This window comes from Chionomys nivalis, chromosome 14 (assembly GCF_950005125.1).
Source record: "Chionomys nivalis chromosome 14, mChiNiv1.1, whole genome shotgun sequence".
Taxonomy (NCBI): Eukaryota; Metazoa; Chordata; class Mammalia; order Rodentia; family Cricetidae; genus Chionomys; species Chionomys nivalis.
Window position 1 is genome coordinate 39,195,272 of NC_080099.1, and position 27,000 is coordinate 39,222,271.

General features: G+C 42.2%; 1 protein-coding gene across 3 annotated transcripts in view; it reads left to right on the plus strand.

Annotated features, from left to right (window-relative positions):
- Positions 1–27,000, plus strand: part of Jakmip2 (janus kinase and microtubule interacting protein 2) — a 150,169-nt gene that overhangs the window by 115,892 nt on the left and 7,277 nt on the right. For 2 of the 3 annotated variants that reach the window (XM_057788524.1, XM_057788523.1), the window contains 11 exons: positions 494–622; positions 2,243–2,326; positions 3,010–3,072; positions 6,739–6,837; positions 8,103–8,201; positions 8,960–9,013; positions 9,802–9,867; positions 14,173–14,241; positions 16,660–16,737; positions 18,856–19,059; positions 25,454–25,519. In XM_057788524.1, the coding sequence (XP_057644507.1) occupies positions 494–622; positions 2,243–2,326; positions 3,010–3,072; positions 6,739–6,837; positions 8,103–8,201; positions 8,960–9,013; positions 9,802–9,867; positions 14,173–14,241; positions 16,660–16,737; positions 18,856–19,059; positions 25,454–25,519 (1,011 nt within the window). The remainder of the gene's footprint in view (positions 1–493; positions 623–2,242; positions 2,327–3,009; positions 3,073–6,738; positions 6,838–8,102; positions 8,202–8,959; positions 9,014–9,801; positions 9,868–14,172; positions 14,242–16,659; positions 16,738–18,855; positions 19,060–25,453; positions 25,520–27,000) is intronic. The other variant, XM_057788525.1, reaches the window with a different exon arrangement.

A 27,000-nucleotide genomic window follows, 5' to 3' on the forward strand; every position in this document is an offset into this window, starting at 1 on the left:
TTCCACATTTTTGACCAAATTCTCTGGCGATAATTGAATTATGCCCCAAACCTAAGTTCTGGGGCTGAGAGGAAGTGTCATGATTTAGTAGGGATGAATTTTAACCACAAAATAATGATCTATTTATGTCTCTGAATGCATGGAAAGAAATGAGAGTAAGCTTTAAGAATCCTTGCCTGAAATTTAGATCCAAACTTTGGGTATTACTTCTTAGTTTGGATCTAAAATTGGGTATTATTCAAGACCAAATGGGAAGAGATTATTATTGTAAAAATTAATAACCATTTCTTTCATTAAAATAATGTCTTACATATTTTCCACCATCTATCTTCAACATAGTCTGTATTCACATTTTCACTGATAATTCAGAATTAAAAATAAAATCAAATAAATCTTTTCTTTATGAAAGTAGGCAAATGTCACTGTTGACACAGAACATAAGACACAAGCATAACATAATTACTTTTGGACTTTTTGCATTTCAACCCTCCAGAGTCTAGCTGCTGAAGAATCTGAGTTACGATTTCGACAATTAACAAAAGAATACCAAGCCCTCCAAAGAGCATATGCCCTCTTGCAGGAACAGACTGGAGGCATCATAGATGCTGAAAGAGAAGCCAAGGTGAGTGTGGACCTGCAAAAGGCCTGGAATCCACTTGTAAAGGTTGTGTCACTAAAGCACCAAGGACATTAAAATGTCAGCAACACAGCCTTCTCTGTGCCCTTTTGTCCTCCGAGGCTTTTGTTTTTTATTAAATTCTAACAAACTTCACATCCAAACACAGATCAATGCTTTTGTTCCTTTAAAGACAGCTGAGTGTGTGTTTCTTATTTTCACTTCTTGAGAACTTAAATTGTCCAACCCACGTTGAATTTTAATGATTCGTTTTATTAAGTTCTTTGTTTAAAAATAATAGTTATTTTGTTTTTTCAAAAGTGCTGATTAAGCCACTTTCTTAATTAAAAAGTGTAAAACATTGCATCTACATCTCCCTAAGAATTTCACAGACGATGTTCGAATGAGCTCTTGTGTCAGCTTCTAAGTCATATGGTTATGCAAGAGAATGTAAGACCAAAAATATTAATGGACCTGCCCGTTACAGGTCACACAGCTAGGTGTGGTAAAACTTGAATTACTGTTCCGATATTACTGGATCTACTTTCTAGAATGTCATGATTGTCATTTATAAGAATTTCTTCAAAAGAAGGAAAGACAAGGGAATGAAGGGAGGAAGAAAGGAAGAAAGAAAGAAAGAAAGTTATTTATTCATTCATTCAGCCAAAGTGAAATTAGTTACCTGGGATCCTGATGCTAGGACTTGAGTCCAGCCTTTAAGCTGCAGAGTTGGGGCCACCTAAGGAACCTGCCGTATGGACTTTGGCAAGAGCCAAGAAGGAGCACATCTCTGCAGTGGTGTTGCCCCACTTTTCTTTCTGAAGGAATCACAAGATGCTGGGAGATGCCACAGCAACCACTCTTAGTCATTTACAAGATAGATTGGTACTCTTCTTTTCTACAAGTACCTATTTTTAAGTGGTAATGTGCACACACACACACCCAGACACACACACACGGTGATAAATACCAAAGACTAAACTTTGATTTGAAGCAGACAGGCCAGCTATTATCAGAAAGAGATGTTCATGTATTTTCTTCAATACTACCATATTTGAGGTTTTCACTGTCAGTATCTGTTAACTCTTCATACAGCAGAGGGTATATAGATAGATGACAGATAGATAGATAGATAGATAGATAGATAGATAGATAGATAGATAGATAGATAGATAGATATGTACATGTACTATTATGAAAAGTAAAATAAAAAGTTTTCAACTTAGATTTTTGTACCAGAGCAGAAAGTTGGCTCTGAAAGAAACAGTCAAACTCAGAGAGGAAAGTAAGACTTATTTCTCCTCAGAAAAGAAGTTCATTTAAATAGATCAGCAGTGAGTTACCGTAAAGGATTTAAAGAGCAGGGATGTCACCAGGCCAGAGGTGAAGTCAAGGTGGAGTCTGGAGTGTGATGGGTCTCCACTATCCTTTAGTGGCTAGCTAGAGAGTGTGAATGTTCATGGGATGACAAATGGGACATAAGGACGTTTGTCAAGACTCTAGATCTTCTTTGATTGTGAAGGCAACTTAGAATAATCCCCCGCCCCTACACAAAAGAATCTGCTGAGCACTAGTGAAGGACATGGCCATGTCACTCGGTGAACTCTGGACTTTTGATCTCCCCAGGCACAAGAGCAGCTCCAGGCAGAGGTGCAAAGATACAAGGCCAAAATCGAAGATCTGGAGGCAACGCTAGCTCAGAAGGGGCAGGTAGGTGCTCGGTTGCTAGAGTTTCTGCAGACGCAGCTGGTTCAGGCTGCCTCTCCTCTGGCTCACCTTATGCATGGGCCACACCCAGGACATGGCTTGGCTCACCACAGTGACCTTTCTCAAACTGTGTCAGAATGTAAACCATTCCTGTCCCCGTTGCTATTCTCCCAGAGTGCAAACCCAGCCGCAGCGGTGAGTGAAGTTGGGTAAGAGAGAGGCCAGAGGAAGGGGCGCCCAGATGGACAGGCCTAGAGCGGTCACAAACTGCTAAGGCCGAGCTTCCCTCCCCGAGCTGTGTTCTTTGCCTCCGTGCTCCATATATGGTTCTGCATTTTAATGTTTTCCATTCATATGTATCGAGCCCGTGTGCATTCTGACCTGTTTCACTTTTTTTTGCCTGTGTGGTCACTTCTGAGTCCCCAGAAGGCTGGTCCTGGATTATTCAGACTGGAAAAGGTAGCGATAGTAAGTGACGATGGAACCAGGGCTAAATTGTCCCGGCAATTCTGGCCCCAGAATTCTTGAAACCGTAGCCGGCAAGGGTGGGCATCATTTGCCAGAACCAGTTACTCTGTGCAGGCAAACTGGGTGGGAAGAACACGGCTCTGGCCGGCTGGTTTGAGCACACAGACTCCTTCGTGGCACTCTGAAATGCTGACTGCGCGATATTCTTTGTCAAACAGGACTCACACTGGGTAGAAGATAAACAACTTTTCATTAAGAGAAACCAGGAGCTTTTAGAAAAGGTATGTTGGGCGCACCACCCTAGTGGGGCAGAGGAGAGAATGATGATCCAGGAGCAGCAGGGGGTGCTCTCAGGAGTGGCACAGGGGCCAGGGAAGGGGAGGCTTTCCCACCGCTGCTCTGTCCTCTGCTGCGTGCTCCACCACATCCCATCCCTCCCTGCCATCACCATCAGTGAAGTGGCACTCGTGCATGGCTGCAGACTTGTGAGGGCTTGATGTGTTGACCATATATATGTAGTGTATATATGCTGTGTGCTGTGTGTGTGTAGATGATGTGTGTGTGCACACACGTGCCCATGAGCATCTCCTGTGTGGTTATTCACCCACCTCCCCCCTAAAAAAAGAAATCTCACTGCACATGTTGTTTCGTGTAAGAAAGTGACTGAATATGTCTGTGCTCTGACTCTCACAGACTATATTCTCACTTTTAGACATATTTGCTGAGCTTGGCTTTTTCTTTTCTTTTCTTTTACTTTTTTGGGTTTTTTATTGTTGTTGTTGCTGCTGCTTTTTGTTTGTTTGTTTTTCAAGACAGGGTTTCTCTGTAGCTTTGGAGCCTACAGAGCTAGTCCTGGAACTAGCTCTTGTAGAGCAGGCTGACGTAGAACTCACAGAGATCTGCCTGCCTCTGCTTCCCAAGTGCTGGGATTAAAGGCGTGCGCCACCACTGCCCAGCTTCTTTTCTTTAACTTATTAAAGGAAGGGGTTGTTTTAGAGGCATCCAAAACAAAAAATACCAAGTCTAGGAAACTGGTCAACAAACTAAGATATGTTTCTAACCGATAGAGATAATTAACCCCAGGCTTTTGATCTGAGGCAATTTAACATCGTATAACATTTCAAGGTTAAAGGTTCCTTCGGTGCATTCTTTCTGCAGTCTAATGGGAGATTTCAAACAGAATCTTACCCTTGACAGAAACTGACTTTAAAGCTTTTGAACACAGAAAAAATTTTCTGCCGGTCAATTCAAAATTATTTCAGCATTATTCTCCCCAATCTTTTCTCTCACTGATAGCTAGTAAAAATCTACCACTATGTCCTCGTCAGAGTGGGACGGAAAAGCTGTCTGCTTTCCTCTAGTTTGACAGGGCTAGTACATTCTGTCTTTCTGAAGATGTAGCAGGACTGAGGTAGGGAGGTGGCCAGTACCCAAAATTCAGACCTCAAGGTTTCTATAAAGAAATGTGGCTAGGGGGTCCTTGTAAGCACAAGTGGCTTGCTACTCAAGTGGCTGACACAGTAAGGTGTCCCGAGGCTACACAGGGAGTTCAAGGCTAGTCTGGGCAACTTAGTGAGATTGTTTTGGAAGAGGAAAAAAAAAAAAAAGAGTATTCAGTGGTAGTGATAACACACCTAAAGCTCTGTGTTCAACCCCTGATACAAAACAAGTAAAAAGTGAAATAGAGACACAAGGTGAGACAGGAAAAGTCACTGGTAGCAATAACTTGAAATTGGTAAACAACTATTCTGATTGTATCAGTAGCCACCAGATCCGGTGATCTCCTCCAATACTGGATCGCAAATCCATTAATAAGATTCTAAGAAGGATAACCCCCTTTATGATCTGAGTGAATTTAAAAAAAAAAAAAAAACCTGAAATTTCATTAGACTACAGATGTCCAAGATAAGGTCCTGGAGAGCTGACTCAGCAGTTAGGAACACTTGCTGTTCTTCTAGAGGACCAGAGTTCAATTCTAGCACCTACAGCGCTTGTAACTCCAACTCCAAGGGATACAATAGCCTCTTCTGGCCTCTTGTGCTACTCACACCCATATTTGTGTGGTGTCGCAAATGAATGCAGACAGATTATATAGATATATACAGCTTTAATAAGGAAATAGACTTACAGGCCCACAGGTTCCCGCGGAGCACTGGAAAAGCGGAGCAAAAGAAAAGGGCTGCTGGGCTCTCGCCCGGCAGATTTATCCATAAACATTAGCCCGAGGCGAACACGCCCCCAATGGGTGGGGCTATGTCCCTACATATTTGTGTGCACATTTTGTGTGTGTGTGTGTGTGCGCGCGTGAGGCGGGGAGAGTACAGGAACACAGAGAGAGACAGACAGAAAGACAGAGAGGTTGATAGGGTGCATGGTGAAACAAAACCCTTGTTGATCCCGCCAGAAAATGTCATATGTCACATAGCTCCTCCCCATTGCTCTGCTGCTGTTGTCCTCTAGTCCCAGAGATGTCCCAGGATGTGTTGTTATGGTCCTCTATCATGCAATTGAATCCAGTGTGCTTTCTGGTTTCCTTTCATCTCTTGATATATATATATGCAAAAAGAAATTTTTGAGTTATGTCTTCTATATCAAAATCGGAAACACACACACACAGCAAAAAAATCCCACACACTAAATATTTTATTTTCAATTATATGTTTTGGAAAATAAGATCTACTCTAAAATGAAAGCTCCTATGTTTGTATTGCTACATTTAAGCTGTTAAACTGCCACTGCGTGGAATGATTCCTTCATAGTTAGAGACAGAGAAGCCAGTGCATAAAGACCATCGGGTTCCCTCAAATGCACAGGGGTCTCAGCCGTGATCCCTGCCTGAAGGGAAGCACATTGGTGCACATCTCACTTCAGCCCATGTCTCATGCTTCATCAGATTGTACACGGTGCCCTTGAGAAGGTCATAAAGGACAATAGTGTGGCTCTGTGTATCTATAGTCCCTATAGAAACACAAAAGCCAGAGGATCACTGGGGACCGAGAGTTTGAAGCCAGTCTGATCCACGTAGAGAGACCCTGTCTTACAAAACCAACAATTGGTAGCAACTAAGAAAGAACAGCAAACAGCGCGACAGGACAACAGGGAAAGAGATGCCATTTCCGAGTGTTTAGACTAGCATGGAATTTAGAGCTTGACGTTCGTGAAAGTGAATGATCTTTGTAGCAAAGAAGATAGAGGAGTGTTTTCCAGGAGGGTGAGGATCAAAGCTCCTGGATTCATAGGGTAGATCAGGACTGCCAGATTGTGTGTGTGTCTGCATGTTCACATATGCCTGTGTAGAGATGACACTGATACCATTTAAAGCCGATTGATCAAGTCTTGGGCAGTTTTCTAAGGTTGGAATTCCACATTGTGGAGTCTCGCATCACTCTGTTCAGCAATTCTAATTCTTAGTTTTATGTGTATGAGCTGTTTAAAGCAATTAGTTTGTATTTCAGAATTCCTACAAAAGTATATATCAAATCTTGTCACCATACAAAAGATTGTTAGAGGTGATAGGCATAATTTAGTTAGATTGTGGCCATAAACATCTATAATTATAAGCTGTAAATTGGTAGTCAAATTATCCCTGGGACAACTGGTATCTTCAGAGATAAGCATGTCAGCTGCCCCCATAAACATCCTTATATCTGTTCCCAGCACACTGTGTCTGACCCGGAGGGGACATGTGAGTGTTTCAAATGCACTGACTACAGAAGCCCTAGCCTTCATACTCAGACTTCTTGACATTTGTCTTTGTGCCCCCCCCCCCCAAATTACCTGAAAGATGGTTACAAGAAAAGCCAACCCTACCGTAACCGCATCTCCTTAGGGATGGCTGTCACGGTCCAGAGCAAATCCCACTCACTGAGCACATGAAGGTCATTCATGCTTGCTTTACCAAGGTGCTTCTTGCTATACTCGCCTAACTCCAGGGTTTGCTTTATCAGATAGAGAAACAGGAAGCAGAGAACCACCGGCTACAGCAGGAACTACAGGACGCCAGAGACCAGAATGAGCTGCTGGAGTTTCGCAACCTAGAGCTAGAAGTAAGGAAACGCTGCCGCTAACGGTGCCACAATCATGACATGCACAGAGCACATCGGGGCCTGGGCCTGAATTAGGCATTTGAGAGTCATGCTCTCATTCAGACCACAGAATTAGCTCAGGATTTTGTAGTTGTGACAATTGAGGCTAAATACCTTAGAACTGTCGCCCACGCCATGTGACTGCAATGATAAATCTTGAGGAAGCTTAGAACTGTTCTGATGGTGACTGTGCTCTTCCAACAGCTGGGGGGCTGACTTAGGAAGTACCTAGTTTCATGGGGACAAATTAAGGTGGTGGCTTCAGAGGATTTGTTTCTTAATTAAAACACATCATGGGGCTGGAGAGATGGCTCAGTGGTTAAGAGCTTTGCCTGCTCTTCCAAAGGTCCTGAGTTCAATTCCCAGCAACCACATGTGCTCACAACCATCTGTAATGAGATTTGGTGCCCTCTTCTGGCCTGAAGGGATACATGCAGAATACTGAATACATAATAAATAAATCTTTTTTTTTTTGGTTTTTGGAGGCAGGGTTTCTCTGTGATTTTGGAGCCTGTCCTGGAACTAGCTCTTGTAGACCAGGCTGGTCTCGAACTCACAGAGATCCACCTGCCTCTGCCTCCCAAGTGCTGGGATTAAAGGCGTGCGCCACCACCGCCCGGCTAAATAAATCTTAAATAAATAAATAAAACACATCATGACACACTTTCATTGTATTCTACAAAACCTGACAGAGGTTCTGGGTGCTGGCAGATTCCTCTGACTTTTCTGTTGCTTTGCTAGTGATCTTTGTCTCGAGGTTGTTTCAGATTGGGTCTGGCGGTAAAGTCGGTAATCAGTATGCCCCAGTGAAGACGAGGGAGTCATGCCCACAGCCTATATATCTCGCCCATAAAGGATGGGAGGATCAGATGTGCAGAGGCCGTTTGCCAGCACAAACCTTCGGAGCCGGCCCACCCTAGGATATCTGGGGGGAATACATATTCATAGTGTTGAAATTGCATCTCCGCTTTCCACATCTCCCTGAACAAGAATCTTCGAGGATGGATGGCACCATCTATAAATTTTCTCCCGTGTTTGTAGTTGACTGACTGCTTAATTCTCTTCCATCCATTAGGCATGTACATCTTGAGCTTAATTTTTTTTCTCTCTTTTGGCTAAATGACACATTGATAAACCGCTGAGACAGTATAAAGAGACGACTGGCTTAGTGTTTAATCCGTTACCGCTTCTCTTTTCTTTGTTTTTCTTTTCTTATATTTTTCAAGGAGAGAGAAAGGAGATCCCCTCCATTTAATCTACAAATTCACCCCTTCTCAGACGGCGTGAGTGCCCTGCAGATCTACTGCATGAAAGAAGGTGTGAAGGTAGGCAGACAGATGCTGGGTCTTCTGTGTGTACAGATGTTAGGAAAAGGAACGGCTGCTTGCCGTCACTCTGTATGTCAGTTCCTAGGTATAGGTCAAAAATAGTCACCCATCTCTTAGAAGTCAATAGGACATGAAATAAGTGTTTGACAGAGGTATAAAGGGTAATGGCAAGAACAAAGGTGGGGCATTTAGATCAGAGTAACATAATGGATGGTGTAGGATCAGAACATGTAGTGAAATAAATGGTATTAGTTACCTCGGCAAAATATAAATAAACCATGTGCTTCAAGAAACAATTCAAGTCAACCAGATAGAACAGGTCACCTGAGTCTCTTCCTTCTTTCCAGATGCTACGGAATTCGATGTCGTGAAATTTTTAAGTGAGAGGAGACTTCTGATGTCCCGTTCTTGCTGCTTTTGATAGATTCAATTATAGGAGGATCTTAGCTCTTATAACGTGCCGCCTACAAGATCAAATGTGGTTCTTTCTTTAGCACTTAGCGGAACACATTTTACATGCTAAGGTTGAGATAGCGTGGCCCTGTTCCCCACAAAATAGATTGCCTGGAGGGCCTCATAAAAGACACGAGGACTTCCTCCTGAGGAACACCGGGTGCCTCCTGCTGTGTCTGGTTGCCCCTTTTACCTTCTGCATGGCTCTTACTGCTTCCACTCTGAGATGCCTAGTGTACCTGCGACTGTGCCCTTGTCTCTGCCGCATCTGTGTCTGACCTGAAGTCTCCTTGATTTTGCAGGATGTCAACATCCCTGATCTCATAAAGCAGCTTGACATTCTGGGCGATAATGGGGTAAGTAACACACCAATTGCATGTGACAAAGGTGTGGACTGGCCTGCCTGCACAATGTCAAGAAATACTTGGCTCTGTGCCAAGTGTAAGCCACTAGCCAGTCAGACAGCATGTCTGCCTAAGCATGTACCTCCTCACAGAGAATCCCACATGCCACAACAGCCATGGGTATGGCCGGAAGGTCACTGTAGAAAGGAGATGTGGCCGAGGGTTCAGGTTGGCATGCAGACCTCATCTGCAGTGGTTACAGCTAATAACCGTCTGACTGCCGCTCACAGGCAGCCCGTGTAAAATTAATCAGCCAGGCGGTCGGAAAGACGGCTAAACACTGGGGTTGTTGGCAGCCCTATAAAACGAAGCAGGAGGCTATAATTTTTTTCTTCTTCTTCTTAACAGCTCCCTCTGAGCAGGGCCAAGGGCTGTTAATTCAGGGGCAGCACCACTCGTGGCAGCATAAGGTGAAGGGCACACGTAGTACGTCGAGGAACATACAAGGAAAAATGGCGCGCCATTTTGCCTTTGAAAATGAGAATCAGTGAAATCTTGTCAGAACTGCTGTGAGGAGATAGCTCCTCCTTAATGCTGGCTTCCTTAGCGTGACTGTAATGAGGTGTGCGTAGAGTCACACAAAGCACGAGACTTTGCACCGGACTCTTCATGAGGAATTGTTAGCAGCCAGAGTACGCAGAGGCTATTTGCACACACACCGTGTTCATGGCACACACGTTTTCTATGGTGCACATGTCACAAGCATTTTCACCTTATTGTTCTTCTTTTGTCTTTTACAGAACTTGAGGAACGAGGAACAGGTGGCCATAATTCAGGCCAGCACTGTGCTGTCACTGGCCGAGAAGGTAATGAACAAAGCTGGCATTTCTAGTCACCCAGGGTTAGGCTTGGTGTCTGAGAGCATGAGAGTGAACCACCTGCTCTGAGCACCCGATTCGGCATTACTGAATATGTGATTGAGGAGATTTGACCCAGGAGAGTGAGAACAGGCAGAAGTGTATAGACCACTGTGGGATGGGGGGATTTTTTTTTTTTTTTATATTAAAGTCACTTGCAAAATACACCATTCATCAAAATGGAGACCCTTCTCAGTTACATCATTCAAGCAATCCCAGCGAAGTGGGAAGCTAGTAAGAAGGGTTTTGTTGAGAGCTGATGAAACTGGAGTTGTTCTAGTTACAGGCTGTCCCTTTAGTGTGTGTGTGTGTGTGTGTGTGTGTGCACCTATTGTTCCCCTAGATTCTGTGGCTTGACTGAAGCCCCAGCCTGAAAGCACAGTACTGGTTTACTGCTGACCTCTTGTGTCTAAACCCGGTAAATGACATGGCAGGCAGAGGAGAACCAAAGCCGGGAAGCCAGATTCCTGGTTGTGTCCAAGTCTGTGAACCCATAACCAGGTGTGGTAGTACAGGCTTTTAACCACAGCACTTGGAAAACAGAGAGGCAAGTTCAAGGCCAGCCTGGCTTATATAGCAAGAATCTTTCTCAAAAGATTTTAATTGAAGAGATTGTGCACATAGCAGGGAGTTGTGTGTACATGCTTGAATAGCATGGAAGTTTTATTGTATATATCCATTAAGATTCTGTCTTATTTCTCACAGGCGTAGACATAATGTTAAAAGTTGTATTAAACCCTGAGCAGCAGTCAGCTCTTTTGAATTTGAAATGATCAAATTCTACAGTTCTAATAGCAATGTTCTAATTCTCAAAATAATAACATAAAGGGAGAGAAAGAAGGAAGAGTTGTTATAGAATTAAAACTACAAAATATTGGCATGCTCCATTTACTGATAGTAGTAACAAACCATTTTTATGTGTTCTTACTGAAAGCATTTTGCTGATCACTTGGAAAAATTTAATTTAATAGGTCAAGTATCAAACAGTAACAGAAATGACTGTCAGTTCCACAAAACATGAAATAAATGGATGTTTTGTTTATTTTGAGATTTAGGAAGGTCTTACTTCTCTGTCTGAAATACATACTGAAGTGCTTGCATTTGGAAGTTGCTCTTTTATGATCTGTTTCCCTCAGCATTACTTTCAAGGCTGATCACTTGTTCTTTCCCCTCCCCAGCACAGGAATAACATCATAGCTTCCCTACAGAAGGGACAGAATCCAGAATTTACCAAAAGTGTCCTTGAGGCCTGTGTAATTATTTCTCCGTCATCATCTTCTCCTCTTTCTTTATTGTCTTCCCTCCTCCTTTCCCTCCTGTCTCTCTTCCTTCCCTTTCTCTCACCCCCTCTCTTCCTTCCCTCCATCTTTCCATGTCTTCTTCCTTCTGTCTCTCCCTCTCTGTCTCTCTTCTCTTTCCCTCCTTCACTATCTCTTTCTCTCTCTGCATTTCTATTCTTCCTCCTCTCATCATGTAATCCTTCACCCTGAAGTCTTTACCGAGATGCTCATGTCTTCCCTTTCCACTTTTGCCTGGCTATTATAGCCACTCAGCTTCGTTGTATGCAGGCAAGTCTTCCTAGTCCATCAGGCCCAGTTAAGCTTTTGATGTTTTTACAGTGACTGTGTTTTGCTCCCTGGGTTTTGACAATTGCGTTTAAATTGTCAAACTTCTGTTTTTCACCCTGCCCACCTATCCTAACTACTTACCATTCTGTCACTGTGAAGAAACACTGTGATCAAGGCAACATACAAAAGAAAGCATTCAGTTGGGAACTTGACTACAATTTGAGAGGGTCAGTTCATGACCATCATGGTAAGGAGTATAACGGCAGGCAGTCAGGCATGGCACCAGGACAGTAGCTAAGAGCTTACCTCCTGATTTTCAGATGTCAAGCAGAGGGCAAGACTAGACCTGGCTTGGGCTTTTAAAACTTCCAAGGCCACCCAGAGTGATACACCTCCTTCAACAAGGCCACACCCTCTAATCCTTCCCATATAGTTCCACTAACTAGGGATCAAGCATTCAAACATAGGAGGCTGGGGCAGGGGAGGGTCATTGTCATTCAAACCAGCACACTTCCTGTAGACTCCAAACCCCAAAGAAGTGGATATGGTCTTTGTTCCTCCTCTCTTTCTTTCCCCTATTTCCATCCCAGCATCTAGGGAAGAAATGATCAGTAAATGCTTTCTGAAGAAGTAAATGAATGAATCCATTGATACCCCCAGGAAATAGAAAACTTCATATCAGCCATTCTAGGTATTTGTTTTGTTCGGTGGCAATGATCAGAGAATCTTAAGCAGTTGAAGACATGAGGGGTGGCAGTCCTTTAATGCAGTGTGAAATTGCCTTGATTTGGGACTGCCAAGAAAATGTAGGCTAACCTGTGCAGAGCAGCCAGGAGCTGGGCTATCAGGTCTGTGGTGCTCTAGTACGTGCCTTCCTTCATGTCTTTCTTGCATGACAGAGTCCGGCTGAGCAAGCACTGGGTAATAGCTGTTAACACCATGGTAGAAAGTCAGTGGCTGGATGAATAAGACACAGACTTGCTCTAGAAGCTTAAGAAATATATAACTATTTTTTTTTTTAACGGTGAGACCTCTGCAGATCAGTTTAGAGCCATCTCCTCCATTAAGGACTTTGCTTTGGTTCTATCCCCAGGTTATTCTAATTGTCCCTCTTTGATCTTAAGACTATGAATCTAGACAACAGTTGCTAATTGGGAGTATGATCTTCAGCCCAAGTGTATACCTAGACAAAATTCCAACAGAGAAGTCCTGTATGTCTTTATATAAAAGGGTTACTACAATGGCTTTAAGTGAGGAAGCATGGGGGCTCAGCACTTCATCACACACTGTAGATATCATGATTGTTTCTCCCACTTAGTTTACAGCTGCCCCACTTTCCTTCTGCAAATGGCAACTGGCCTTAGCCACACAGATAGGAACAGGAGCCTGTATACAAGGGCTGAAGCTCACAGTGGAATAGCTGAGGTTTGCAGTACCTGAAAATGCACAATTGGAAACAGAATCTGTTTCTCAATGAAAAGGAGGCAAAAAGAAGAAACAATAACGTGTACGAAGCCATAGCTGTTGAGTTGACTGAAATGGCCTTGAAGGAGTTGCCGTACATACGGGCTAGACATGAGAAATTCACAGCTCTACCACCATAGTGTGGTCTCGGGAGCTGAAGTGGAGGAGGAACGCTGGTCATGCTGTCTCTCCAAAGGCTCTAGAATGTAGAACTGTTAGATGTGCCATGCCGAATGTCCACACTGAAGAGAAACAAAACCTCACAGTGGGACACTTTAGCGACTGTCACCTCACACGATTTTTTTTTTTTTTTTTTTTTTGGTTTTTCGAGACAGGGTTTCTCTGTAGCTTTGGTGCCTGTTCTGGAACTAGCTCTTGTAGACCAGGCTGGTCTCGAACTCACAGAGATCCGCCTGCCTCTGCCTCCCGAGTGCTGGGATTAAAGGTGTGCGCCACCACCGCCCGGCCCTCACACAAATTTTTGAAAATTTTTTTCATTGTTATTTATACCACTTGACATATACATATTTGTAATTCAAGGGACATCAGGCTACCTTTCAAAGCCACATAACAAAGAAAAGCTAAAGCTGAACAGGAGGTAAGGGGGCTCCCCCAGCACTCTCACAGCTCTGCCCAGTTACCTCCAGATGGTCTAAGCCGGCATCCACTCTGATGGACACCCATTCGGATAACTGGTTCCATTAATCCATGTATGCACTATACTCATATAATAGGACCCAAAGACAGTAGGGGTTATTAATACCCACATCAAAATGGTGCATTCTGAGTATCAAGAAATAAGTTCTCTTTGTGTGCTTTTAAAAAGTTAAATGTCATTTTTTACCACATTATAGGAATAATTTTCATATATTCAGATTTTACCTTTACTCAAACCTTGAGCTATGGGGCATGGTGTTCCTCGAAATTCAATTCCCTCTCTTCCTTTAGACTTCAGTTTCCAAGAAATCCTCCCATGGGTGTAAAACCTTTGCTACTCTTAGTCACCACCCAAGCCTTCCTTAGTAGTTGATGTGTAGTAGACATCAGAGGATATTTGTTGAATGAATGATGTGTGGGAGATGGTAGCATTAAGTCTTTACATGAGGTTTCAACCACCATCAGAGACATCAGGGGGAGACCCAGGCAATCCAGGGAATGACCCACAGAATTCATGCCATGTGCAACATTCACGCCCAATGTTTCTGTCTTCTTAACCCTTTAGTGGATACAACAGATTGAAGGAGCAGAAGCTGCCCTGCACCAGAAGATGATGGAATTGGAAAGTGACATGGTAAGCGTAAAGAGGAAAGCTTTATACCATAACAGAAAAGGAACATCACCACTGCCATTTTTATCTGGCACCAGTGGAAGTTTGTAACTGCCCTACTGATCTGTGTCCAGACTTGAAGCATATTTCTCAGAAATAACTGATAACTTCAAGCTCTCTCCCCCAAAGCATGTCGTACATTGGCAACATTTATAAAACTAATGTTGAAAGACATTAAATTAGGTATATTCTCTCAGGCTGAATAATTTTTTTTCTGCTTTGAGTAATTAACAAAAAAAAAATTACAGGCTTGATGGGTATGTCTGGTTTTAAGAATCCATAAGCTATTTCACACCCCTCAGAACAGCTGCTGTCAGGAAAACATAGAAAGTGACAGTTGTCGGCAAAGAAGCAGAGAAGTTAGAACCCGGGGTACTGCCAAGGTATAAAATAATACAAATATAGAAAACAGATTGGGGATTGCTTTAAAAGTCCAACAGAATTATCACATCATCCAACAATACCAAAAAGAATGGAAACTGGGATGTGGCAGGTCAGTGTACACCTGCTCTCATAGTGATGTTATTCAGTCGCTAAGAGGTGAATGTAGCCAAAATACCTATTGATGATTAGATGGTTGAACACAGTATGGCATGCATTTGTGTGAGTTTAGTCTAAGCAAACAAACATCCGTAGTGTCTAGTGAAAGGTACAACGTGGATCAACAGGCATGAAACGAACTATCACAAAACGACAAACACTATCATTCCATGTGTATGAGCAACTAACGTCATAAAATTCATACAAAAGGAAGGCACAGTATGGTTGTCAGGGGTTGAGAGAAACAAAAAACAGGATTGTTAAAGGGGCATAGTTTCTCTTTTGCAAAATTAAAAAGTTATGGACATTGATTTCATAACAGCATGGGTGTATTTCACATACACCCATATACATAAAGTACACAAATATGCTCTTTAGTGATTAAAGTGTTAATTTTATTTCATGTGCATTTTAACACAATTTAAAGTGGCATAGCTCCAAACATAGGAATTAATAGGCTGTTAACTTGCAGCATTATCTTTAATCTTATAACAAGATGTCATTTAAAAGATTGTTGTTAAAACAAGGGTAGTTGGTACCTATCAAGTCATGAAATTCTATGATAACAATAATTTCTATTTTAGAGAACGTAACAGTTTTGGAGATCACAATGTCTGGTTCATAGTTCGTATTTTTACCAAGAAATTAAGATCTAGAGTGGAAGCACGTAAGAACTGCTTGTGATCAAAGTGACCATCGGAAGCCCCTTCAGTACTCAACTACTAATGTGGCAATAAGCCTTTACAGGGTGCTTTGGGCACCAGGACCCAGCCATGGTCAGGGAACCCCATGCAGCATTGCTGTAAGCGCTCAGAACTGAGCACAGCTGGGTTTTCAACCTCCAATTGCTAATTGGAGATTAAGAGTTCTTTTCTCTTCACTTAAGCACCCACAGAAGTTATTAACTTGCATATGGGAATATCTTGTATCTCAAAACAAAGCTTTAACTAATAATGGCACGATGGTCACACAGTGAGAGATGGACACCATCTGAGGATGCGTGAAGAAACTTCAGGTTTATGTCTTTCAGCTCACATGGGCTTTGCAACAGGGGCTAATAAATACTCATCAAAGGGCAGTGTTGTGGAATCACCCTAGCTCTTTAAAATGTCCTTCATCTTTTTGTTTATTGATTTGAAGAAGTTAAGTTTCTTTATTCTATACCATCCCCTTATTAAATTTTATGACATTCTTAGAAAAACATACTGTAACAATACACAACTCTCCTCTGTGTCCTCAGGGAACTGGTGCTAGAACCCCCTGGACAGACCAAAGTCCAAGTTCTTTATAAAATGCCACAGCTTTGCATATAACCTATACACAACTCTTATGAACCTTAAATCATTCCTACATTGTGATTATGGATCATTCCCATTTATAATGTAACTGCTTTATAAATACTTGTTATACTCCATGTTTCTAAGGGATGATCAAATCAAATGCCACTGTCAACAGATATTTCTTTCAAATACTTTCATCCCCAAAATACCAATCTCTCTGGGTATAAAACTGGAAGAAACAGAAAGCCAAGTGTACTACACAGATAGACTTATTACTTAACAACCATGCCAACAACTGTCCTTAATCACCCACTCTTAGTCTTTAGGAGCTCCTCACGTGGTTCCTTATTATGTCCTTTCTGCTTCTTGCTATTGATTTTCACATTCTCTGTATGAGGCTGTGAAAGCAAAACTAATTTCTTAGACGAGAACTACAGTTCTCTGAACACTAGTGATTTGTCTTGTGTGCTAGAGAAAACATTCATCTGTGCTGCTTTCATGTATCACTTCCTAATTAGCCGAGCATGCTCTCCTGATCTGTCAATGTGACCCTTCTTTATAGGAACAATTCTGCAAAATAAAAGGCTACCTGGAGGAAGAACTAGACTACAGAAAACAAGCTCTTGACCAGGCATATATGGTAGGTACCGTAAGTGGCCACACACTGCATGCTCATCACTCTATACAACAAACCTAAGATGTGCTATCTCATCCATTATTTCATGTAGTTGGGTACAAGCAGCATACATGCAGTTATTAATGGCTGCTTCAATTTTTGAACAGAAACCCTAAGATTGCAGCAGCTATACTATTCTTATATTTTACACATAATTTTAATTCATTCTTACAACAAATGTATACTGTTAAGTAATATTTAGATGAAAGACATACCGAATGCTAGTGTAGATCCAAGGGGATTTTACTGAATCAAGTATCATCATTTGATATTTGAATGTACAGAATAATAATGGATTTCATGTATGTTATGCATATTTTAATTGATTTATTTTTTAAAATAAGCATACAAATCACAGATAATCCTGTTAGTCCTAACTTACATATGAGGAAAAACAAGGTTTATAGACTAAAACCTTTGCTCAAGTTTGTAGACGGGTAAGCTGTAACATAGCCCTTCCTCCAGAAACCGTGGACTAATTTAGGCCCATAAAGCAGCCACAGTAAACAAGGCCATGGTGGTGAGCGGACTGTGCCTTTTTCTCCCCAGAGATGGTTGTACTTATAGAGGCTCACGACAGATTCCTTCCCTTCTACAAAATGCATACTGCACCAGCTCTTTTTCTCTCCTTATGCCCTACCCTCATTGGTTCTTAGTAATGAATCAGAAGACAAACCAGTAGAACATTTCAAAAACTTACTAATAGAGGTTTTTATAATGTTCTTATCACTCTGGGGGAAAAACTGTAACTCTGAATCCCTGTTTGTATCGAAGACGGCTTAGTCTGCCCTCTCCCAAATGAGTAAGAGACCCTGGTATCGTTGAATGGGAAAGCAAAAGAATGAGAATGGGCACTAATTAGAAAATAAAACAGCAATTTCTTTCCCCCCTACTCCTTATTGTTTTCCCCTTGTCTCTCCTGCCTTGAGAAAACAAATCAAGCTAGGCTTCTAAGGTAAACTGTTGAGACTTCATTCAGAATGCCATATTTAAATTTCAAAAGCAGTAGTAGAGAATCATCCCCTGTCGGGACTTGGAAACTCACTTCTGTCAGAATTATGGGTAAATAAGACTTAGGCAACTGTATTTGACATAGGTAGCACATACAGACACAAAGATTATATATATACATATACATATATACACATATATGTCAAAAGGCGAACTGAGAAAGACATTTGAGCAGCTATAAACCTCATTCTAGCGAAAAGAAGGGGACCATGAGCTGGGAAAATGGATCAGTGGTCAAATGCTTGTCACCCAAGCATGAAGATCTGATCCCAGCTCTGTTGTAAAAACCAGGCACAGTTATGGGTGCTACAGTTTCACTGCTAGGGAAGCCAACGCAATATTAATTAGTGAGCCGCAGGGTCTCTGAGATCCCCATGTCAATAGGTACTAATGCCAACCTCTGACCTACACACACACACACACACACACACACACACACGTGTGCATCCATGTGTATGTGTACTTACACACACATTTGCACATACACACCAGGAAAACCCCAAGATTCTAGGCCATTTTTGAATCATATTTCCTACTTTTTCAAGGAAAAAGCATAGAAACCATAAGACATCTTCAAGTACAGAGAACTAACATGTGACTAAGAGATGATGCTTTGTGTTTGAAACATCTCTTCAATTTCAAGTACTTGTTTTCTCCTTATACTTATTCCTGAGACCACAGCCACTGTGGCATAAGATTTCAACAAGCTTCAGGGTTTGTCAAGCAGGAAGGGGACAGAGCCCATTCCGGGCTACACTGGCAAAGGGAAGAAGATGTGGAGGTACAATCATTTTTACAGAGGGACTCCTAAAAACAAGGATCTAAACAAACAGGATCCCAAGAAAGAAAACGAACTTAGTTACAGAGCAGCCTGTGCATTGTGTGGGTGACGTTTGTGGTGTCTCATAAAGGGAATGGCCAGAAGGAAGCCAGGCAGGAGACACTCAGAAGCTTTAAAATCCTCTGAGTCTGAGGTACCATGTTCCTGACTCACCCATCCACACACACTCTCCCTGCATCACACCCAAATGCTCAGTCCCAAAGTCAGACTTCTCTGATTCTATTTGCCAGAGAATCCAGGAGCTAGAGGCTACGTTGTACAATGCTCTGCAGCAAGAGACTGTGATCAAGTTCGGTGAACTGTTAAGTGACAAGCAGCAGGAGGAGCTGCGGACGGCTGTTGAAAAGTTACGGCGACAGATGCTGAGGAAGAGCAGGGAGTACGACTGTCAGATCCTCCAGGAGAGGATGGAGCTCTTACAGCAAGCACACCAGGTGAGGATCAAGCCCTGCATCTCTGTAGGTCAATCCTGAGCACGTGGGACTTAGGAACAAGCACTCGATGTCAGAACAGGATAGCTCCAGTGACTGTCAGCAAATGAGATGAGTGACTCATCCCCACTATCACTCAATACACGGGGACAGGTTGCTAATAAAACTTGGTCTTGAGGAAAATGACATTTCAGAGGGGCTGCGTGTGGCTATCAGTTTTTAGAATGACTTTGTCACGGCTCTTCTAATCTGTCGGTGCCTGATTGCTCACCTGTGTGAGGAAACAGGGTAGTGGCTCTTCTGTACTTGTTCCTGTCAGTCACTGAGCCTGAGGCAAACATCTGGAAAGAGTGAAAAGCAGAGCCTGCCTCTTCATTCTCAGAACAAGCAGCAAGAGTAATAAAGCCTGGAGGCTGCTCTGTGAGGCCTGGCATTTGTTCAGTCGGGATCTGAAGGTTGTTGTTACCAGAGAGAGGCTCAGTGGTTAAAAGCACTGACTGCTTTTCCAAAGGACAAAGGTTCAATTTCTAGCACTCACATGATGGCTCATACCTGTCTGTAACTCCAGCTCTAAGGGCTCTGATGCCCCCTCTGACATCCTCAGACATCAGGTATGCAAGTGCTGAATAGACATACATGCAGGCAAATCACCCTATACATCAAAATACATTGTGAATAAAGTGCAGGCTGTACCTGAGTCATTTCTGCTCATCTTCATGAAAGCTCTAAGAGGTAAGTGTTCACATTATCTCAGTTTGAGAACAAAAGTATTCAAATGATTTATTCAAGACACTAAGAGGCAGAGCAAAATCACAGACCAGGTAAGCCAGCCCCTGCGACCTAGATGCTAACCATTGCACACTTCTGCCATGTGCTGCTTATAGCATTTATGACTTACATGCTCCATCCAGACCAGCAATCCAAGAATTAGGCACCCTTTACCAACTTTCAGCCAAAAATCTTTGGAATTCTTCATTTGTGTTGTGACTTGACCAATAAGCACCAACAGAGTCCTGTTCAGAGAGCAAACTCACGAGATTTTCAGAATTCATTGTGCCAGGTTGTAGTATTTTGGTCCTCAGCTGTGGCAATCTGGTGGAAGACATAGGAGGTACAGAACATGTGTTGAGGCTAAGGAGTCGAAATGGAATTGTAGTTATTTTATGATCCCACTAAGAGCAAAGCACGAAAGCCTGACAGCACAGATAGAAGCAGGGGCTGTGTGTTCCCCACACAGCAGAGCTCTCAAGTCATTTGTCCCAAAGATGACAAGCACATGTATATTTTTTATAGAAAGCCTTCAGGGTTAAAAGATTTGCCCAGTGGAAAGTTTCCGAAGCTTTTGGCAGTAGGTTATTTCGTGGGAATTTTTTGTTTGTCTCTTTGTTTCTCGCTTCTACTGGGGGATAAAGGGATCTTCTTCTCATATTCCTTACGTTGCAAAAGTGTCTAAGCAGGTTTAGCATATTGAGAGCTGTGTCTTGTAAGTACACATGTGTTTGTTTTAGCATGGACTTAGAGTTGTCTAAATTCGCGTATGATAAAATCCTGGTGTACCAGTTTGAATCGCTCTTTAATCTGTTAGCTAAGGTTCCTCTCTTGAAAGAATTCCATTCTCTATGGGAATTAGACTGAGTTGAGAGGATTCCCTGACATTTCCCCCTCTCTAACAAATGTTCACATTAAATGTACCGTTTCTAATTACTTCTTACTCTCCTCTCCCCTTTTAATCAGTAGCTTAATAGCAGAGTTATTCCAGAAGGCACTGGCCAGGATGTATCAAAGACACTACGATATAATTATGATGTGTAAATTCTAGAGGCAATTGATGGCCATTTATTAGGCATTTATGCTTAGATGTCTCCAAGATGAAAACAATACACATTCTTGTCCTTATCTCATCTCTCCTCTCCATCTGCTGGGTCAGTAGAATGGCTTTATTCAAAGTCACTCAGGGTGCAACACCTATGTCTTCTCTGTCCTCTCCCTCAGGGAATTTAGGTAGCACCACATCCAACAGACATGGACATGAGTATCCTTAGTCTATTTTGCTCACACTGTTACAGGCATTGACAGGATCTTTCATGATTAGAGTGGCATCCAGGTGCCCTGGTACTAACCTGACTCTGTCATCTATGCATGTTTTCAGACATTTCAGTGTATCTCCTAATGGTAGATTCAATGTGCTGGATATCTAGAGCACTCACCATGGACACTGCCCTCCTGAGCATTTGAAGACAGAGGTGATTAGCATAAGGAAAATAATTCTGGTGTATTTTGATAAATGGCATTAACAAAGGTCCAGGGGCCATGGAAATCACACTGTAGGAACTTCCTACTTTTCTCCCTTCCATTTTGTAAGTAAGCTCTGTTTTTTTTCCACCTTTCCTTATGGTAATTTCTTTCCCAAGGGCATCTGTGATTTCCCCTTTTGAAGTGGCTTAAGTCCTGTGTAGGTCTCCTGAGGCCCTTCATTAGCTGGTCATCCCTCCCTTAAGATGTGACTTGAGACACAGGAGTTCTTTCCAGTGCAAAGCCTAGTGTCACTTGTTCATGGTTTCCTATTCCTGAGCCTTTATTTGCCCATTTTTCCACCAAAAATGGCATTCAAATATTCTCATTTTTTCCTGTCCCTGCTAAATATCTACCACTTCCAGAATCCTCTTCTGGATGAACAAAGTGAACAAAACGTTCTTAAACCAATGCATTTTAAACCTTGCTTTGCAATCAGTAAGAGTCATGTACTAAGGGCCAGATGTGCACCAGATGCTGTGAATATGGCAGTTACTGAAGACATCAGATCTGCCATACAGATGGGAAAGGACAAAGCCACAGCACAAATGAACCATGCATGAACTATCTCTAAGGGAACCACTAAGTGCAGGGAATAAGCTTCGGCAGTGTCGATGGGTGCGTATGTAAGTCAGAAAGGATTAAACATGTTAGGCCAGGTAGACAGAGGGCACCTCTGAAGATTTATGAAAACCAGGGAACCTGCCACTCAAAGGTCCCAGCGTAGATGGAGACTGCACTTTAGTTCCCGGCTGCCCAGACCCAAATAATCACACAAAAACTATATTAAATACAACACTGCTTGGCCTATTAGCTCAGGCTTTTTATTAAGTAACTCTTACATCTTAAATTAACCAATTTCTATTCATCTATGTCTTACCATGAGGCTGTGGCCTACCGGTACTGTTCCAGCATCTATCTCCTTCAACAGCTACATGGTATCTCTTCAACTCCGCCTAATCTTTCTCTATATCTCTGTTCAGATTTCCCACCTTGTTTTGTTCTGCCCTGCCATTGGCTGAAGCAGCTTCTTTATTATTCTGCCCTGCCATAGACTGAAGCAGCTACTTTATTAACCAGTAGTAGTAAAACATATTCACAGCATACAGAGAGGAATCCCACATCATCTCAGTAAAGGAGCAAGTACTAAGCCCCGGTGTATACTCAAGAGCTACAGAAGAAATTGGTATGCCTGATGTGCAGAGTTGAGCTAAGAGGTAAAGCTGGAGACCATGAAGAATAAAGATCAGTATGACCTTGCAAGAATCCAGGTCTTAGTTTTATACTCAGCTAATGTTTCCTTTCTCCACCTCTAAGACACAGGATTGCTGTCATCTCTCTAACCTTATGAAGCTAAGAATAGTACTGGGGGTCTTATGCATGCTAGGCAGGTGCTATGCCACACCCAACCTGAGTAGTTCACATTTCAAGTTCATATTAGCTATATTTTGTTGATGTGGGAAAGACAGATTTTGACAGGATGTAGCATGAACCAAATGAGAGACAGGAAGAGCTAGTAATAAGTTGTCTCACCAGCCCCAATAAGGGACGAATGTGAGTTCATGTACTTGATAGTGAGAGATAGAAGGCAGTAAAGAGGGAAAAAGGAGTAGGGAGAGAGAGAGAGTAGGGAGAGAGAGAGAGAGAGAGAGAGAGAGAGAGAGAGAGAGAGAGAGACAGAGACAGAGAGAGAGAGAGACAGAGAGACAGAGAGACAGAGAGACAGAGAGAGAGAAGATATGAGAATATGTCTCACAATGTTTCCTCTTGATTGGATGACAAATAGCTGGGGAAAAAAAGAAACAAGCTTACAACATGTAATGAAGAATAGTGGATTCATCTACAGGGTGGAATGGTCTGTCTACAGACTAACACAGGAGATTGGTGACAGTGTTTTACATCTTTGCCACTTTTCACCTTTGTTTCTTAATTCTGTTACTCTCAGTTTTACAGCCCATCTTGTCAAAGAACATCCTAGCTCTTTGGAACCAGGACTTAGTTGATGCCTTAGCTGTATTCCTCAGTACACGTGGTACAGTCATAGACAGAAAGCAGTCGGTAAACACGGAGCTAAAGACTGAATAAGCGCTTCAGCACTTATGGATGTATGGTTTCCTGAATCAATATTTATATCTGTATACAGACACAGGCCAAGGAATTGTGTTCATAAAGAAGAGAGAAATGTCTGGCACATTTATTGTTCGGTTGTGTAGCCTTAGAGTATATGTTGTACCACTGGAGTGCATGCCAGCACATATCACACATATGCATATATTGGTGCTACCAGGCTCACCTGCATCTCCATCATTCATCAACATGCCGAGATAAGATAAAAACTAGAGCACAAGCCTCACCTCCTTTCTTTAACAGCAGGATTTCTCCCTCTTGGCAGTACTAAGACAGATCATCTACATCAAGCTGAATTCCTTGGGGTGGGATGATGTCTCTTGCATTGTGGGATATGTCTTAATGGCTTCTACTGCAACTAAGTTAAAAGAGCTGTTAAATATCTTATACACAGTTGTGACAATAAGAAATATTTACACAGTTACGCACTGGTGATAGTTACACACATTTGCTACTATACTAAAACATGAAATAATTATGCATTATAAAATAAGCATATCAAAAAGAATAAGCATACCAATGAACTTGAAAAATTATCAGACATTGCCAATTGCCATCCTCCAGGAGAGGGTGAAAATTTCCGCTAGTTGGCCCTTCTTAGAGAGGAGACTTGATTTCCATGTTAAAATATGTTTTCTTCTAGCTTCCATTTATTTCTCCTCATGCTGCATTATATATATATATATATATATATATATATATATATATATATATATATATATATTCAACCTAGTAGGCTTCCAGTTGAAGGGCCAGTTCACTGTATTAGCTCCTACAAACAGTGACCATTATATAGCAAGCTTGCTACACATCATAATGCACATGGGTACCAGAAGCCTTTAGATTGTCAAGAGAAACTGTGAAGACTCCTTTTGCTCCCAAACAGTTATCTATGTAATGCCATCATCCAATCTGGGTGGTCTCCCTGTGTGGATTGTGGTTACATAGGCTTTTCTGCATTTCTGACTGCTATGCTGTTTTGTTACAATTGCTTCATCCCCGGCTTATCAGCTTACTTCTGAGAAGTTGTATTAAAGCGTACTCTCACTGACATTTGAGAATTTGTCAATCATGTTTTGTGAGGAAATTCCGTCCCCAAACAGGGCTGAAGCAGGGAGACAAGGAAGACCAACAGCTTTCTGCTATTGCACAGTCGGTACCAGCCACTTCTACTGTACAGATAAGCAACCAGAATATCAATCCAAAGGGTTGACTAAAGCATCCCCTTCATGCTCATTAGTTCTGGGATGTACTGCTCTCTGACAAGGATGTTACATTCCCACACTTCCTATAAGCTCACATTCCCCAGGGCAAAAGTAATCTGGCCAAGTCCAGAGGCAGTGTGGTGGAAGGCACCCCACCCCTGCTAGGCCTCTGCAGGGGGAAAGAATGGGGTGGGTTGTTAGTACACTGTTATGGTCACAAAATTCTCAAAAGCCAATTAAAGCAAAAGTAAGGTTCACCTGTGCTCATGCACTCAGAAGTTCCTGTCCATGATCACATATGGCTCCTTACCTCGGGGCAGTTCATCATGGAAGAAGCAGGGGTGAAGAAAGTTGCTCATCTTGAGGCATTTGTAAAGCAAAGAGGGGATTGGGATCAAGTCCTCAATATCCTCATCACAAGAATGGCCGATGACCTAATGTCCTCCGAAAAGCCCTACCTCCTGTCAGCCATATGGGCTAATGACCATGCCTGTAACATGCATATTTTTTTGTGGGGGGAGGTGTTTAAGATCCAAACTAAAGCAGATAGAAAATACTCAGCTTAAAAATGTTAACAGTGACAATATTTTCCCAATACAAGTCTGGAGAAGCGTTGGGACGTGCATTTCCCAGTGGGTAGGGAAAAGTGCATTTGTGTTATTTCCATCGGCTGGCACTAATATCAGTGTTTTCACAGCAAACATTATGTTTTGTTTGGTGAACAATTTCCTCAACAGCCTAGCACCTAATAGTGTTTTCCCTAATTTATTCAGAGAATCCGTGACCTAGAGGATAAGACGGACATTCAGAAACGGCAGATAAAGGACTTGGAGGAAAAAGTACGTATTAAACTCCTTTGTTAATCTTAAAGTGCTGATTGTTTGACTTCTCTGCTATCTCTTTCTTCTCGGTTATTGGGTCTGGCACAGGCAGACATAGGTACGGGGAACGTGCTGCCCACCTTCAGTAGGATGCCAGGATTTGTGTTGGGGGAGGGGGTGCTGTCCCATCAGCAGTCTTAATATTTCCACCATGTGTAGTTTTGATTCCCTTCAGTCTGCCTTTCTCATCTTAATTTCAAATACTTTTTTTCCGTTACTCTGATTTGCTTTTTCTTTCAAACATATTTTAATACATTAAAAAAAATCAAACATACAAACATTTCCCATTATTTATAAAAATTCCCTTTCATCCCTGGGCTTCAGTTTCACTTTAACACTTAGTTCAGAAACTGTCTATAGAGTGAGTTCCAGGATGGCCAGGAATACATAGAGAAACCCTTGTCTTGAACCCACTTCCCCACAATATATATATATATATATATATATATATATATATATATATATATATATTTAAATTTTAAAAAAAAGAGAGAGAAATTTCTTTCAAGAGGTCCCGTGTTTGGTGAAACTAAAGAATAGTGTTGTAAAGAGGGCACGTGAAAACCATTGAGTTGTTGACAGAAGAAAAATGGCTCCATCTGGTGCAAAGGCCTGTCCTACCTGACAGGCCAGGGGCATTTTGCTGGGGAATTCAGAAAGAGAGCAGAGTTCTCTCCCTTGTACCTACCTCCCTGACTGGAAGTAGCTCCCCAAACCCCGGGGTTGAAATAGGCTGTTTGGCTGTAACTTCCATGGGATTCAAGAAGACTACAGTAAAACATCTGTCATTCCTGAGACTATGGCTAGAACTGAGCTCCTCCAAAAATGCATGTATCCTGGTCCATATATGTGAGGTCAGAAGTTAGTCCAGTCTGGAAGCCATATCCCTGGGCACTCACATTCATAGATGGTGAGCTTCCGCTTCTGATGTCACCTTGGGTAAGTGACTACAAACACGCCTTTTGTATCCATAAAATGGCAGTGACAAAACCCAAACTGACTTCCTCTGATGGGTTCCGTAAGGATGAAGTCACATATGAAACTTCTTCTTCTGATTTTTTCTGAATTTTTCCCATCCTTGAAGTACACATCCTCCTTAGAATTTTATATCAGAACGTCCCTCATTTCAAACCATTCAGTTCTTCAGGACTGAGTGAGGCCACAGTGAGTTACAGTGATCCAAGCGCTGCATGCAGTTTCCTTGCAGTTGGTGGAAAGCTCCACGGAAGACAAGGGCTGCTCCCTGCATTCCTGCGTGTTGGAGAGCACACCTTGTGTCGTCTGTTTCTGACATTTTGGAGTGGCCCAGGCTGGTCTGCCTTGGTATTAATCCCCTTGTTCTGACTCAAACAGGAAGATACAGTTGAGGAAATTCTGTGAAGAAATTTTGGGGTGCTATTCATCCCCTTCAAGGGAGGCTTCCAAAAGTGGAGAGATTG